The sequence below is a fragment of the Salvelinus alpinus genome, chromosome 10 (genome assembly GCF_045679555.1).
Source record: "Salvelinus alpinus chromosome 10, SLU_Salpinus.1, whole genome shotgun sequence".
Taxonomy (NCBI): domain Eukaryota; kingdom Metazoa; phylum Chordata; class Actinopteri; order Salmoniformes; family Salmonidae; genus Salvelinus; species Salvelinus alpinus.
In genome coordinates, this window is record NC_092095.1 from 54,808,843 (window position 1) to 54,824,748 (window position 15,906).

Sequence of the window (15,906 nt, forward strand, 5' to 3'; positions counted from 1 at the left end):
TGGCACGTTGTGTTAGCTAATCATTTTTAGTTTAGTTTACTGTTTTAAAAGGCTAATTGATCATTAGAAAACCCCTTTGCAATTATGTTAGCACAGCTGAAAACTGTTGTTCTGATTAAAGAAGCAATAAAACTGGCCTTCATTAGTCTAGTTGAGTATCTAGAGCATCAGCATTTGTGGGTTCGATTACAGGCTCAAAATGGCCAGAAACAAAGACTTTCTTCTGAAACTGATCAGTCTATTCTTGTTCTGAGAAATGAAGGATATTCCATGTGAGAAATTGCCAAGAAACTGAAGATCCTGTACAACACTGTGTACTACTCCCTTCACAGAACAGCGCAAACTGGCTCTAACCAGAATAGAAAGAGGAGTGGGAGGCCCCAGTTCACAACTGAGCAAGAGGACAAGTACATTACAGTGTCTAGTTTGAGAAACAGACGCCTCACAAGTCCTCAACTGGCAGCTTCATTAAACAGTACCTGTAAAACACCAGTCTCAACGTCAACAGTGAAAAGGCAATTCCGGCATACTGGCCTTCTAGGCAGAGTTCCTCTGTCCAGTGTCTGTGTTCTTTTGCCCATCTTAATCTTTTCTTTTTATTGGCCAGTCTGAGATATGGCTTTTTCTTTGCAACTCTGCCTGACTGCCCCGAAGGGCATTTTTATTTTTAATCCCAGCCCCAGTCCCCGCAGGAGACCTTTTTCCTTTTGGTAGGCCGTCATTGTAAATAAGAATTAGTTCTTAACTGATTTGCCTAGTTCAATGAAGGTTAAATAAAATACAATAAAATGTGTTTTTCATTAATAAGTCTATTATCTCTTGAACCATGTGGTCTATCTACTGGAAACTCGTGGACAATATGGACGCAGATATAGCAAATTAATACTATATGAATACATTTTCAAGTATAAATGGCCAAAGTTACGATAGATTGCCATAGATTTTCCGTTAATTACCAAAATTACTGAAGATTCCGGTAACTTTGGTAAATTACCGGTAGAGAGAGGGAGTAACCAAAACTAGCTCAGACTCATCCACTATCTTCAATCTTTAAATGCATTGAAAATAACTTTCATATTAAACAATCTCAAGAAACATTTTGTGATTAAATGTTTTTTTTTCTCTCACTTTAATTCAATAAATGTCCAGAAAACTTGAAACTCATCAAAGGATCCCATCAATATATCAAGGAACTGTAGAAGTATCAGCCTCATTGAATACACAATACACAAACAACCATGATTGGACCAACACAATCAACAGTCAACAACAGTAGCGAATGAAATAATCATGAAGGACTGTTCATTCACAGATAGACTGTTCATTCACAGATAGACTGTTCATTCACAGATAGACTGTTCATTCACAGGTAGACTGTCCACACATGTAAATCCATGAATGATGCAAGTGAAGGGATCCGGGGTGAAATTCCATCATGCCAGATAATAATGGCCACAGAATCACAAATGTATCAATAAAGTGTACACCTATGCCTATATGCGTTGCACTGACAACCCTAAGAGGAGATATCTAAGCTCATTTGGAAATATTGATTTCCTTATGTGGAATATATATCCAAATGGAGAGTGTATAACCTATCAAATATGTTTCTTATCCCTGCCAATGTGTAATTTGGCTGATCTTCTTTGACGGTAGCTAGCTGGGCTGGATGTTGTTTTGCAGGGATCTGGTGCACTGCTAGGATCTGGAGAAGCTAGCCTCTAGGACTGTAGCCATATGGGGAGGGGATGGAGGGAAAATAGGAGGTGAGAAAAGAGGGGGGAGGGTGGGAAGAGAGAGGAGGAGAGGGAAGGGTGAAGAATACCGCCTGGCTGGCTATTTTGTTTGCTGTTTGGAGGCCGTTGTAATGCCATCAAGTCAGTCAATCAGTCAGTCAATCAGTCAGTTAATCAGTCAGTCAGTCAGTCAGTCAAAGCAATACATAGATTTTGTTCCTGTTCAGAAGTAACACACCTGTTTCAAAAATAAAACAAATCAACAAAGATCTCATTCGTTGATTCAGGTGTTTCAAAGACTGAACACCCTGCTCTACATTCATCCATACTCAACCAGGCATGGCATACCCTAGGGTAGAGTTCTGGCATCAGGTTGGATACCCATGGTTCCCCACGGGTGACATTTGTGGAGATAAAATATAGGAGTGTCTACAGATGTAAGATCTTAATTTGATCACCCTGTTGCAAGATAACTTTCTTCTAGTGTATTTTTTGGTTAACAAAGGCTTCTAAAGTTTGTTATTTCCACTTTGAAAACTATTTTTTTTATCAACCCCTACAAAATTTCCATTAATTAGAATCCACATAATAATTCACATTTCACGTTGCAGCTGGATTCTTTTCCTGCTGTAGCAAACAGGCCCAAATTAAGATCCTACATCTGTATATAGTGTCTTATATGGGCATGGCCCTACAGGATGTAGACTACCCTATGGCTAAGTCTTAGGCATATCCAGTATCACAACTAGGGCACTAATGACAATTAACAGAATGAACTTCTTTTGACAAAACGTCTCATTGAACATCCCATAATCCCTTGAACTGCACGAACAGCTCGACTCAGCAATCTGCCCATCTCGTGAGAATGGAATTGACAATCGTCATGGCTACAGTGAGCTCCAGTGCTTCAGGTGCTGGTGGAGACATGCCATGATAGATTAGAGAAGAGAACAAGATAATACATGTCGGCTGGTTCCATCCTCCATCTGTTGCTATGACAACACTATGCGGTAACTCTGTGACTAAAACAATCTCTGTTTTAGGGGTACATGAGTAGGGGGAGGGGCACAATAGGCAAGAGAGAAATTCATTGTGAACTGAAACTGATTTCCAAATGGTCATGCAAAGCCTGAAATAAATTATTTGACTGTTTCATTCTACACCCAATGTAGGGAGTGCTTATATTTGTCCTGTTTCACACAATGTATTGTCATACATAACCAACCAATGCAAGAGTTTGCTTATTGCTTCAACATGCGAGCTGCCGTCTCTCCAACACACCTACCAACAGGCTAGGACGTCATGAACTTTGACAGTAGTGCAAATCTAACGGGTGCACAATGAAAACCTATCCACAACAACACAGCTATTCATCCCTGTCATATTGTATGCAATATATACAAAAGTGCGTGGACACCCCTTCAAATTAGTGGACTTGGCTATTTCAGCCACACCCGTTGCTCACAGGTGTATCATCAATTTTCTGCCCTGCTAGAGCTGCCCCAGTCAACTGTAAGTGCTGTTATTGTGAAGTGGAAACGTCGAGGAGCAACAACGGCTCAGCCGCAAAGTGGTAGGCCACACAAGCTCACAGAACAGGACCGCCGAGTGCTGAAGCGTGCAGCGCGTAAAAATCATCTGTCCTCGGTTGCAACACTCACTACCGAGTTCTAAACTGCCTCTGGAAGCAACGTCAGCACAATAACTGTTCATGGGGAGCTTCACCATGTGCAATGCCAAGCGTCGGCTGGAGTGGTGTAAAGCTCGTCAGCATTGGACTCTGGAGCAGTGGAAATGCGTTCTCTGGAGTGATGAATCACGCTTCATCATCTGGTAGTTCCAAGGTGGCTTAGCAGTTCAGACGTCTTTTTCTGTTCCGTATTGTTCGTGTCCTGTATATATATATATTTACACCTTTCTTCGCATATCTTTTATCTATTTTATTATCCAAGAACTCAACTACAAAAGCTTTCCTGCAAAAGCTTTCCTGCAACCCGCTTCACCAATTACAAAAAGTATTACTTACCTCAATCTGAAAATCCATCGTGGAAGCTAGCCAGGGGCTAATTCAGAAGCTAGCCTGAAGGCTTAACCAGAAGCTACTCCGATAGCTAGCCAGAAGCTAATCTGCAGCTGCCCCGAAATTAGCCGGTTTGCTGGCTAGCGTTGGTGTTTCAGCTGCCCACGTTTAGTGGTCATCAGCTATTCCTTTAGCTCGATAATCTACCGGCACTTTTGTGCAACGCGACTCGGACCGGAGCATTCCGGGACTCTTTTTTTTTCTCTCAGTTTCCCCGGATTCCAGCCGCAGGCTCTGGACACTTGTACCTTGATTTCGCAGCTAGCTAGCTGCAAACCGTGTGACTATTGGCTTACGTCGACCCCGGAGCAAACTCTAATCATTCTGGAGCTAGCCAGCTGAGGAGTTCCATCACCATCCGGACCCGTTTCTTTTGTTGCTGCTGCAGATACGGAACCCCACCGGGCCTTCACGACTGACTGCCGCGACTGACTGCCGACGTTATCTGCCCGAGGGATTTATCCAACTGGCACCTCCGTCCCGACGTTACCTGAACGCTCATCTGAGGCCCGCTAATCGTTAGCTGTCTTATCGGCTGCTATTTGAACAAGTATATTGGACAACTATTATTATTATTATTATTTATTTATTTTATTTTTTCCTTGGGTCACTATATCTATTTTGCCAATTTGGATTGATCCCCTCTACCACACGGAACCCCACTACACGGAACCCCACTAACCTACCGACGGAAACGCACGAGGTATCTACAAACAGACCTCCATCCTATGCTGCTACCGATAGCCATATACCCGGCCAGCTGTCTGGATCGCCACGACCCCAACCAACCTCTACTCACTGGACCCTTATTGATCACTCGATTAGCATGCCTCTCCTTAATGTAAATATGCCTTGTCCATTGCTGTTCTGGTTAGTGTTTATTGGCTTATTTCACTGTAGAGACTCTAGCCCTGCTCTCTATACCATATCCAACCTCTCAGTTCCACCACCCACATATGCGATGACATCACCTGGTTTCAATGATGTTTCTAGAGACAATATCTCTCTCATCATCACTCAATACCTAGGTTTACCTCCACTGTATTCACATCCTACCATACCTTTGTCTGTACATTATTCCTTTAAACTATTTTATCGCCCCCAGAAACCTCCTTTTACTCTCTGCTCTAGTAGCTCTAGGCGACCAATTCTCATAGCTTTTAGCCGTACCCTTATCCTACTCCTCCTCTGTTCCTCTGGTGATGTAGAGGTGAATCCAGGCCCTGCAGTACCTGGCTCCACTCCTATTCCCCAGGCGCTCTCTTTTGATGACTTCTGTAACCGTAATAGCCTTGGCTTCATGCATGTTAACATTAGAAGCCTCCTCCCTAAGTTTGTTTTGTTCACTGCTTTAGCACACTCTGCCAACCCGGATGTTTTAGCCGTGTCTGAATCCTGGCTTAGAAAGACCACCAAAAATTCAGACATTTTCATCCCCAATTACAAGATTTTCAGACAAGATAGAACGGCCAAAGGGGGCGGTGTTGCAATCTACTGCAAAGACTGCCTGCAGAGTTCTGTTATACTATCCAGGTCTGTTCCCAAACAATTTGAACTTCTACTTTTAAAAATCCACCTCTCTAAAAACAAGTCTCTCACCGTTGCCGCCTGCTATAGACCACCCTCTGCCCCCAGCTGTGCTCTGGACACTATATGTGAACTGATTGCCCCCCATCTATCTTCAGAGCTCGTGCTGCTAGGCGACCTAAATTTGAACATGCTCAACACCCCAGCCACCCTACAATCTAAGCTTGATGCCCTCAATCTCACACAAATTATAAATGAACCTACCAGGTACCACCCCAATTCCGTAAACACGGGTACCCTCATAGATATCATCCTAACAAACTTGCCCTCCAAATACACCTCTGCTGTTTTCAACCAAGATCTCAGCGATCACTGCCTCATTGCCTGCATCCGTAATGGGTCAGCGGTCAAACGACCTCCACTCATCACTGTCAAACGCTCCCTGAAACACTTCAGCGAGCAGGCCTTTCTAATCGACCTGGCCGGGGTATCCTGGAAGGATATTGATCTCATCCCGTCAGTAGAGGATGCCTGGTCATTTTTTTAAAATGCCTTCCTCACCATCTTGAATAAGCATGCCCCATTCAAGAAATTTAGAACCAGGAACAGATATAGCCCTTGGTTCTCTCCTGACCTGACTGCCCTTAACCAACAGAAAAACATCCTATGGCGTTCTGCATTAGCATCGAACAGCCCCCGTGATATGCAACTTTTCAGGGAAGCCAGAAACCAATATACACAGGCAGTTAGAACAGCCAAGGCTAGCTATTTCAAGCAGAAATTTGCTTCCTGCAACACAAATTCAAAAAAGTTCTGGGACACCGTAAAGTCCATGGAGAATAAGAACACCTCCTCCCAGCTTCCAACCGCTCTGAAGATAGGAAACACTGTCACCACCGACAAATCCACTATAATTGAGAATTTCAATAAGCATTTTTCTACGGCTGGCCATGCTTTCCACCTGGCTACCCCCACCCCGGACAACAGCACTGCCCTCCCCTCTGCTACTCGCCCAAGCCTTCCCCATTTCTCTTTCTCCCAAATACAGTCAGCTGATGTTCTAAATGAGCTGCAAAATCTGGACCCTTACAAATCAGCCGGGCTAGATAATCTGGACCCTTTCTTTCTAAAACTATCTGCTGAAATTGTTGCCACCCCTATTACTAGCCTCTTCAACCTCTCTTTCGTGTCGTCTGAGATCCCCAAAGATTGGAAAGCAGCTGCGGTTATCCCCCTCTTCAAAGGGGGGGACACCCTTGACCCTAACTGCTACAAACCTATATCTATCCTACCCTGCCTTTCTAAGGTCTTCGAAAGCCAAGTCAACAAACAGATTACCGACCATTTCGAATCCCACCACACCTTCTCCGCAATGCAATCTGGTTTCAGAGCTGGTCATGGGTGCACCTCAGCCACGCTCAAGGTCATAAACGATATCGTAACCGCCATCGATAGGAAACAATACTGTGCAGCCGTATTCATTGACCTGGCCAAGGCCTTTGACTCTGTCAATCACCACATCCTCATTGGCAGACTCGACAGCCTTGGTTTCTCTAATGATTGCCTCGCCTGGTTCACCAACTACTTCTCTGATCGAGTTCAGTGTGTCAAATCGGAGGGTCTGTTGTCCGGGCCTCTGGCAGTCTCTATGGGGGTGCCACAGGGTTCAATTCTTGGACCGACTCTCTTCTCTGTTTACATCAATGATGTCGCTCTTGCTGCTGGTGATTCTCTGATCCACCTCTACGCAGACGACACTATTCTGTATACTTCTGGCCCTTCTTTTGACACTGTGTTAACAACCCTCCAGGCGAGCTTCAATGCCATACAACTCTCCTTCCGTGGCCTCCAACTGCTCTTAAATACAAGTAAAACCAAATGCATGCTCTTCAACCGATCGCTGCCTGCTCCTGCCCGCCTGTCCAACATCACTACTTTGGACGGCTCTGACTTAGAATATGTGGACACCTACAAATACCTAGGTGTCTGGTTAGACTGTAAACTCTCCTTCCAGACTCACATCAAACATCTCCAATCCAAAGTCAAATCTAGAATTGGCTTCCTATTCCGCAACAAAGCATCCTTTACTCATGCTGCCAAACATACCCTTGTAAAACTGACCATCCTACCAATCCTCGACTTCGGTGATGTCATTTACAAAATAGCCTCCAAAACCCTACTCAATAAATTGGATGCAGTCTATCACAGTGCCATCCGTTTTGTCACCAAAGCCCCATATACTACCCACCACTGCGACCTGTACACTCTCGTTGGCTGGCCCTCGCTTCATACTCGTCGCCAAACCCACTGGTTCCAGGTCATCTACAAGACCCTGCTAGGTAAAGTCCCCCCTTATCTCAGCTCGCTGGTCACCATAGCAGCACCTACCTGTAGCACGCGCTCCAGCAGGTATATCTCTCTAGTCACCCCCAAAACCAATTCTTCCTTTGGACGCCTCTCCTTCCAGTTCTCTGCTGCCAATGACTGGAACGAACTACAAAAATCTCTGAAACTGGAAACACCTATCTCCCTCACTAGCTTTAAGCACCAGCTGTCAGTGCAGCTCATAGATTACTGCACCTGTACATAACCCATCTACAATTTAGCCCAAACAACTACCTCTTTACCTACTGTATTTATTTATTAATTTATTTTGCTCCTTTGCACCCCATTATTTCTGTCTCTACTTTGCACTTTCTTCCACTGCAAACCAACCATTCCATTGTTTTTTTAGTTTTTATTTTACTTGCTGTGTTGTACTCACTTCGCCTCCATGGCCTTTTATATTTTTATTTATTTATACATATATTTGTTTGCCTTCACCTCCCTTATCTCACCTCACTTGCTCACATTGTATATAGACTTATTTTTTTTTCACTGTATTATTGACTATATGTTTGTTTTACTCCATGTGTAACTATGTGTTGTTGTATGTGTCGAACTGCTTTGCTTTATCTTGGCCAGGTCGCAATTGTAAATGAGAACGTGTTCTCAATTTGCCTACCTGGTTAAATAAAGGTTAAATAAAAAAAAATAAAAAAAAAAGTCTGACAGACAAATCTGGGTTTGGTGGATGCCAGGAGAACGCTCCCTGACCAAATGCATATATGTCAACTGTAAAGTTTGGTGGAGGATGAATAATGGTATGGAGCTCTTTTTCATGGTTCGGGTTAGGCCCCTTAGTTCCAGTGAAGGGCAATCTTAACGCTACAGCATACAATGACATTCTAGACGATTCTGTGCTTCCAACTTTGTGGAAACAGTTTGGCAAAGGCCCTTTTCTGTTTCAGCATGACAATACCCCTGTGCAAAGTGAGCTCCATACAGAAATGACTTGTCAAGATTGGTGCAGAAGAACTTTACTGGTCTGTACAGAGCCCTGACCTCAACCCCATCGAACACCTTTGGGATGAATTGGAATGCCAACTGCAAGCAAGGCCTAATCGCCCAACATCAGTGCCCGACCTCACTAATGCTCTTGTGGCTGAAAGGAATCAAGTCCCCACAACAATGTTCCAACATCTAGTGCAAAGCCTTCCCAGAAGAGAGGAGGCTGTTATGGCAGCAAAGGAGTGACCAACTCCATATTAATGCCCATGATTTTGGAATGAGATGTTCGACAAGCAGGTGTCCACATACTTTTTGTCATGTAGTGTATCTATTACCTTTAGAGTTGCAGCGGGGCCCTGTCGTCATAGATACGCATATACTGTACTAATGTGAGACTGAGTCCCACTGTGAACACACTGCAGTAGAAGAGGATACCTCCAGGACTTGGCTGGACTCGTGGGAGTCCAGCCACTCTCTGGGAGAGAAAGCTAGAGAGAGAGGGAGAGATATAGAAAGATGGGGAAAAGAGAGGGAGAGAGAGAGAGAGAGAGCGAGAGAAAGATGGGGAAAAGAGAGGGAGAGAGAGAGAGACAGAGAGAGAGAGAGAGCGAGAGAGACAGACTGGTGCCAGGCTCATCTATAATTGAGACAGGCTGCTCAGATGAGCTTGAATTAAATTCAAGAGGGTGTCCCCGTGATGGAAATATCCAGCACCTGAATTCTCCTCCCTCTCACTCACTGTATCTCTCTCCCTCTCTATTTTGATCCCTCCCTCTTTCCTTTCTCCATCTCTCCTTCTCCCTCCCTCTTTCTGCCTCCTCTTTCTTTTCCCTCTTTCAATCTCTGTTGCTTCAGTAGCATATGCACTGTTGGTGACATTACCTCAGTCTTCTCTCCTGATTCTGTGAGACTGTGGAACCTGATATAGCAGATTTGACTACAGGCCATACTGCAGAGAGATTATCTTGTTTGCACAGCAAATCCACATAAAAATGACATTCCACTCTCTGCTCTCGAATGTCATTCAGTTCAATAGATGGCTTTATGCACATAGCATCACTTTGCATACTACTGCAGGTTGGTACTTTGTCATTCCAATGGTGACAGAGAGCTTCGCTTCATGCTAGTTAGATGTGTTCAGTGCCTATGGTGGAAACCCAGAGTGAATGATAGGGACTTTAATGTAGCCAATGAATGCAAATGATTGTCTCACTGATATTATAAGTACCAAACAAAACTGAAGAAAGACAATAACTAAACAGATTGGACATAAAAACACACACACACACACACACACACACACACACACACACACACACACACACACACACACACACACACACACACACACACACACACACACACACACACACACACACACACACACACACACACACACACACACACACACACACATAGCTTCATATTTCATATTTCATATGAAGGATGAGACTGGTAGTCAATGTAATGTTTTGTTTTTAAAATGCCACTGATTGGAACGAGTCATTATTGTGGCACCTACATATCTAGACAGACAGTGCAACAGAGAGAGATAGAGAGCGAAAACAAACCCGATTTTGATTAACTCCCATATCTACTGGGTGAAATACCACAGTGTGCAATCACAGCAGCAATATTTGTGACCTGTTGCCAAAAGAAAATGTCAACCAGTGAAGAACAAACACCATTGTAAATACAACCCTTATTTATACGTATTTATTTTCCCAACACTCTATATATACATAATATGACATCTGTAATGTCTTTATTATTTTGGAACTTCTGTGAGTGTAATGTTTACTGTTAATTTTTATTGTTTATTTCACTTTTGTATATTATCTACTCCACTTTCTTTGGCAATGTTAACATATGTTTCCCATGCCAATAAAGCCCATTGAATTGAATTGAGAGAGAAAGTGAGCGAGATAGAGGGGGGAGAGAGCAAGCAGAGAGAAAGAGAGCATGGAGCAGAAAGAGTGAGCATGGAGAGAGAGAGAGAGAGAGAGAGAGAGAGAGAGAGAGAGAGAGAGAGAGAGAGAGAGAGAGAGAGAGAGAGAGAGAGAGAGAGAGAGAGAGAGAGAGAGAGAGAGAGAGAGAGAGAGAGAGAGAGAGTGCAGAGAGAACTAGAGATAGAGCATGGAGATAGAGAGAGAGAGATAGAGAGAGAGAACAGAGAGAGAGATAGAGAGAGAGAGACAGAGAGGGAGAGAGAGCATGGTGAGAGAGAGAGAGAGAGAGAGAGAGAGAGTAAAAGTGAGTGTTTGTGTTGAATCAGGTATGCAAAACCCTGAAATGCTACAGTCACCAACTCGTTGGTCCTCTCTCTCTCTGTTTACCTAATGTGTTTGTGTTTGGGCATGTCTGACCCTCTGGTCTAGATGGAATGTTGACTTACCCTCGTGTGTGTCACCCTCGTGACCTGCCCAGCACACAATAAAAATATGGGCCCAATAAACCCTATGGGCCCTCGTCAAAAGCAGTGGACTAAATGAGGAATAAGGAGTAATTTGGGATGCAGATCAGGATGTTTATGCATGAGAGATGGTGATTGGCCACACAGCATGTATGGGTTTCTCTACTCACCCAATCCCCACAGTCTGCTCTGCATAATAGAGGTTAAGGCTGTTTGATTATTCCATTTGAATATATGAATACGTTGAGAAATTCAAATTGAGAAATGATGTATTATAGTGGTGAATACACACACACACACACACACACACACACACACACACACACACACACACACACACACACACACACACACACACACACACACACACACACACACACACACACACACACACACACACACACACACACACACACACACACACACACACAACACCGACTACATTCAACTGAACTGGCATTCGATTCAATAGAATAGTCTGCGTGTAATAGGATAGGTTTAGATTAAGCATTTGTAAAACATGATGTTGTTGTGTGACAGAATTTTCACGACTGTCATTACACTACTTCAGCAGAGTGAGAGACATGGAAGGAAAACAGAAGAGAACTCTACAGCGAGCGTTCATCAGACCAACCTGAAACACGGATGAATGTGAAGACTGTAAATGGATCCCATCGCAGCACAGAGGCATCAAGCTCTGGTTTCCTCTTGATTCAATTTTAAAAAGGGACCGAATCGGAACGAGTGACGTCACCACGCACGCACTACATGATGTATAGTGATTACAATAAGATTGTCTTGTTCCATCTCCAAAAGAACAAGCCACCTGCATGGCCTTAAGTGTTTCTGCTGTTGTAGTATTCAGGACACGCAGAGAGACAGCAGGGAACTGAAAGACAACTGAAATGTGCCACTTTGGATGGTACATTTGAAAGAAGTCAAGATTGGTAGTATAATACAGATGGTGTGAAGATCATTACAATGTTGCATCACACTAGGCACCTCTATACTGTATGATGCGAGGTAAGCAGACATTTTGGTTCCTTGAATGCACAGCAGTTCCGAGCGAGAGGCATAACTCACTTACTAAAGGACTACGCAATACCTAATGTCTGATGGGAGCACAGGAAATGGTTCGAGGAGGACTTTGTGCTGTAACTTTATAATAGAACCAAGCTTGAAGAGGAACACCAAAGGTTCCCCGAAAGGACACGATGTCAACCCATAATAGATTCATCTGCCTGACAAAATTCTGCTGAGGCAAGAAAATCCTTCACAGTTTGTAAAGGACAGAGACCGGTTGTCAGGACCACAGGTCAGGGGATTACTGTAAATTGGAGGAGATTGGCCTGCAGGCTCCAAGTGGTCCATCGGAGAATCACCCACGCCACAATCACATCTCCCTCTGCAACACAATATCAGAGAGAAATCGGATTTCCACCCAGGCCCAACCATGCCTATGCCCCTGATGTGTATACCAGCCATGTCGTTTTACCATGCTTAAACCCACAATATGAGTATTTTATAATGTAACGCCTATGATCAAATTAATTGTTATAAGGAGGTGAAAATCCTCTCTGTGTTATGAGAGGTTTGTGACCCTCCCTAGACGGCTCATGGTCTGAGTCCCAAATAGCACCATATTCCCTACTTGTATACTACTTTTCACCACAGCCCTATAGGTCCTGGTCAAAAGGAGTGCACTATATAGGGAAAAGGGTGCCCTTTGGAACACAACTTATGGAGTCAGGAAGTTTAGACACTGAGGTAATTAGAGCCTTACAGCTCCAGCAACGATAATGAGGACCCCTCTCTCTCTACCCCTCCAATCTTTCTTTTCATCCCTTCATCCCAACTCTAGGGGCCGGCCTGGCCAGCGAAAGATAGCAGGACAGACACTATTGATTCATTCTCCCAACACGGCAGGTTTGAAGATCAATGCAACATGAAGGTATTTGTGTCCTCATTAAGCGATCGAAGCCTGTGAGGCCTCTCCTATGTTGGGAAAACACACTGCAGAGTTGGTCCATTCGGAGGCTTTGGAGCACTGATATGAGTTTGTGGTAATGAGGTGTTTATTGCCATGGCCACATCACAACCCATGTATTCATCCTCACCTCTATACCTAGCTAAATCACTTTATCAGACGCCCAGACCTAGACAAGCCAACTACGTCCTGGCGTAGTAACAGTACAAGTCCCTAGTTCCCTCAAACATTCTCCCACGTCGTCCTCTCTTTCTTCACCTTCATACCTCCGTCATCCATCTCTCCAGTACTGTCCTCCACCCTACCTGTCCACATCCCCCTATCCACATGCAGGGTTCTCCCCAGGATTTCTTTAACAAGGTGTAAATATCGTGTCAGCACACAGCAACCCATGTTTCATGACCAGTCACAAACTTTAACCCCGCTTCAACCAGCTCTTATAAAACTGTTCATCCCTTGTAGGTGGAAATGTCAGCTAGGCCAGCGATTACAAACACCTTGACCATTACGCAACTGCCACAAGCTTAGTCATCTGGATAGGAAGGAATATCATTGTTAGAGGGCACAGCATGCACCCTGGGTGACTCTGGTTATTGGATATGGGAGAGGCGGTTTAAACTTTCACTCTGCCACTCGCTAAGCATGTGACCCATCAAAACAATAGCAGCTGTCATGCCAACTCATAATCTCCATGGAAAATTCAGAAGCGGCTTAAACTACACGACTCATTCAATTATATGTCACCTTTTCATGTATTTAGCCAAGAGGCAATGGAATTGACCAGTTTATTTTTGTTTCTAGGTTTGTGCAAGATTCAATTTCCTATTCCGTGAATGGAGATGCAATTGTCTTCACAAATAGATACTGTGTTTTTCTACTTCAAAAGCTCCAGACAGAAACCCCCCCATCTGAGCGGCAATAAATGAGATGTCATACATACACCTCTGTCAGTGTTTTTGTTCAACACAAATGACCTACTGAAGTGTTTACTTCAGAAAAGTCCCTTGTCATGCCAAGCCCATTCCATTTCCTGTCTCTCCTGCATTATTCTGTCACTATTCACTGACCCTTATTTTGCTTCAATTTTCTCATATAAATACAAAAGCATGAGCAACAAGCCCAGTGGGGAGGACTCCGTAGTCCGTACTCACCATCCTTGCGGTGGTAGGTGATCTCCACCTTGCGCTCCTCAGACCCCATCAGAGCCTGGGCTACCTGGGCGATGGCATGCCTGTTGGTGAACTCTCCATGGAGGAAGTCACAGGTGCACGGCCTCTGCATCACGTCCGGCCGCGAGAAGCCGGTCATCTCACAGAAGCCATCGTTGCAGTAGATGATGGCGCAGTTCTGAACCCGGGCATTGGCTATAATGAATTTTTTATCTGTGAAGGTATAGAAGGGTGTATGATCATAGTGGGGTTAGGATGGGTAGGTTAACACATTCATGGTAGCATCAGAGGTATGTGATATAATACCACTCTGCATGATGCTTTATATACAGAAGAAAATATACACTGTATTATAAATCACTCAAAAATATATAGATGATCAATTAAACATTTCTCTTTCAGTCCTATCATGGCTAAGGGTGCATTGCTTCAGTATTTGTTAATGGAGGTGTGTGCTCCATTCTGCTTGATTAATGTTCATGCCATAGCCATACTATAAAACAGAGAGATCCACATTTAATAACTGCCACCTAACCACCTGACCCTAACCATTTCAAATGTGGGAGTATTTGAAAAAGGTTATGTATGTTATATTGGATACTACTTATTGCCATGTAATCTTGTGGAGAAACATAAGTTGTTGCTACTTCGAAGTACCTCAATGACATCCCATATTTAAATGATTTTAACCTCAACTCTCCCACTTCTTAAGTATCACAAGCGCAACAATATTAGCTCTACTCTTACTGATTGTTAAAAAATGTGTTGTCGAAATACCAATATTCAGATAAAAAATATTAACTTCATTTATTTTGTACGTGTGCAAGCAAGGAAAACACATTTTCCCACCATTATGAATATTGTGAATTTAAAGATACATTATTGTGAAAACACAAAGATAATACTCACTTTGTCCCTCAAATTTCTTTATAATTATCCCCAAAAAGGTGTTTTGTGGCGCAACATGACCTCTCCGAACAGGCATGATTATTCCCAAAAATAAGAAAGATTCCGCTGTCCAAGTAGGAACGCACCTTTCTCCTGAGACTCAAGTTCTAGTGGCTCCAACCGCTAAAGTCTGAATGCCTCCCCTTTGTCTACACTCATTCTTAGGAAATCTCCCCCTCTTAGCTCTTCCGACCTTTTCCTTATTTCAACATAAATATGGTCCGGCTAGGGCGCATTTTGAAGCCTTCAAAGTGCACTTCGACAGCATTGACTCTGGAGTAAAATGTTGTTGCACAGCGTAGTTTCTCCAACATTTCAAAACGATCATGTGAGGGACCCTGCCGCCGCTCTATAGCGTTGCGCTCGCTGCTACTGCTGCTGTTGTGGAGAATGATGCCCGCCGTGCCACCGACAGTGACGTTACCCCGCTCAGGCAGCGCTCAGCTCGTGCACCTCGCGATCAAGGCTGTGGAGGAAAGCATATATCCATGCGTTAAGAAGGAGCTATGGGTGACGCCAGGCCAGGGCAATAAAGCTGTATCGTTTATTTTTTACATTGACCCATGGAAAACACGTGGGTTTATGTCTCACGTTGACTGTGGCATGCCTGTAACTGCCAATGCATATAATGCATAAGATGACTGCATGAGTTTTAGACATACTGTAGTTGTTTATCAGATACAGAGAAAGATACCGTTCCACAAATGAATCAATGG

At 43.8% G+C, this 15,906-nt stretch overlaps 1 protein-coding gene across 5 annotated transcripts in view; it reads right to left on the reverse strand.

Annotated features, from left to right (window-relative positions):
* The window catches only part of LOC139532265 (voltage-gated inwardly rectifying potassium channel KCNH7-like), a 95,963-nt gene extending 80,315 nt beyond the window's left edge, over window positions 1–15,648 (reverse strand). For 4 of the 5 annotated variants that reach the window (XM_071329668.1, XM_071329667.1, XM_071329665.1 and 1 more), the window contains exons 1-2: window positions 15,152–15,647; window positions 14,225–14,455 (exon numbers count right to left, since the gene is read on the reverse strand). In XM_071329668.1, coding sequence (XP_071185769.1) covers window positions 14,225–14,455; window positions 15,152–15,227 — 307 coding nt within the window. In that variant the 5' untranslated portion in view covers window positions 15,228–15,647. Of the gene's footprint in view, window positions 1–14,224; window positions 14,456–15,151 lie in introns of all 5 variants that reach the window. The other variant, XM_071329669.1, reaches the window with a different exon arrangement.
* Between the last annotated feature and the right edge of the window lie 258 nt (window positions 15,649–15,906).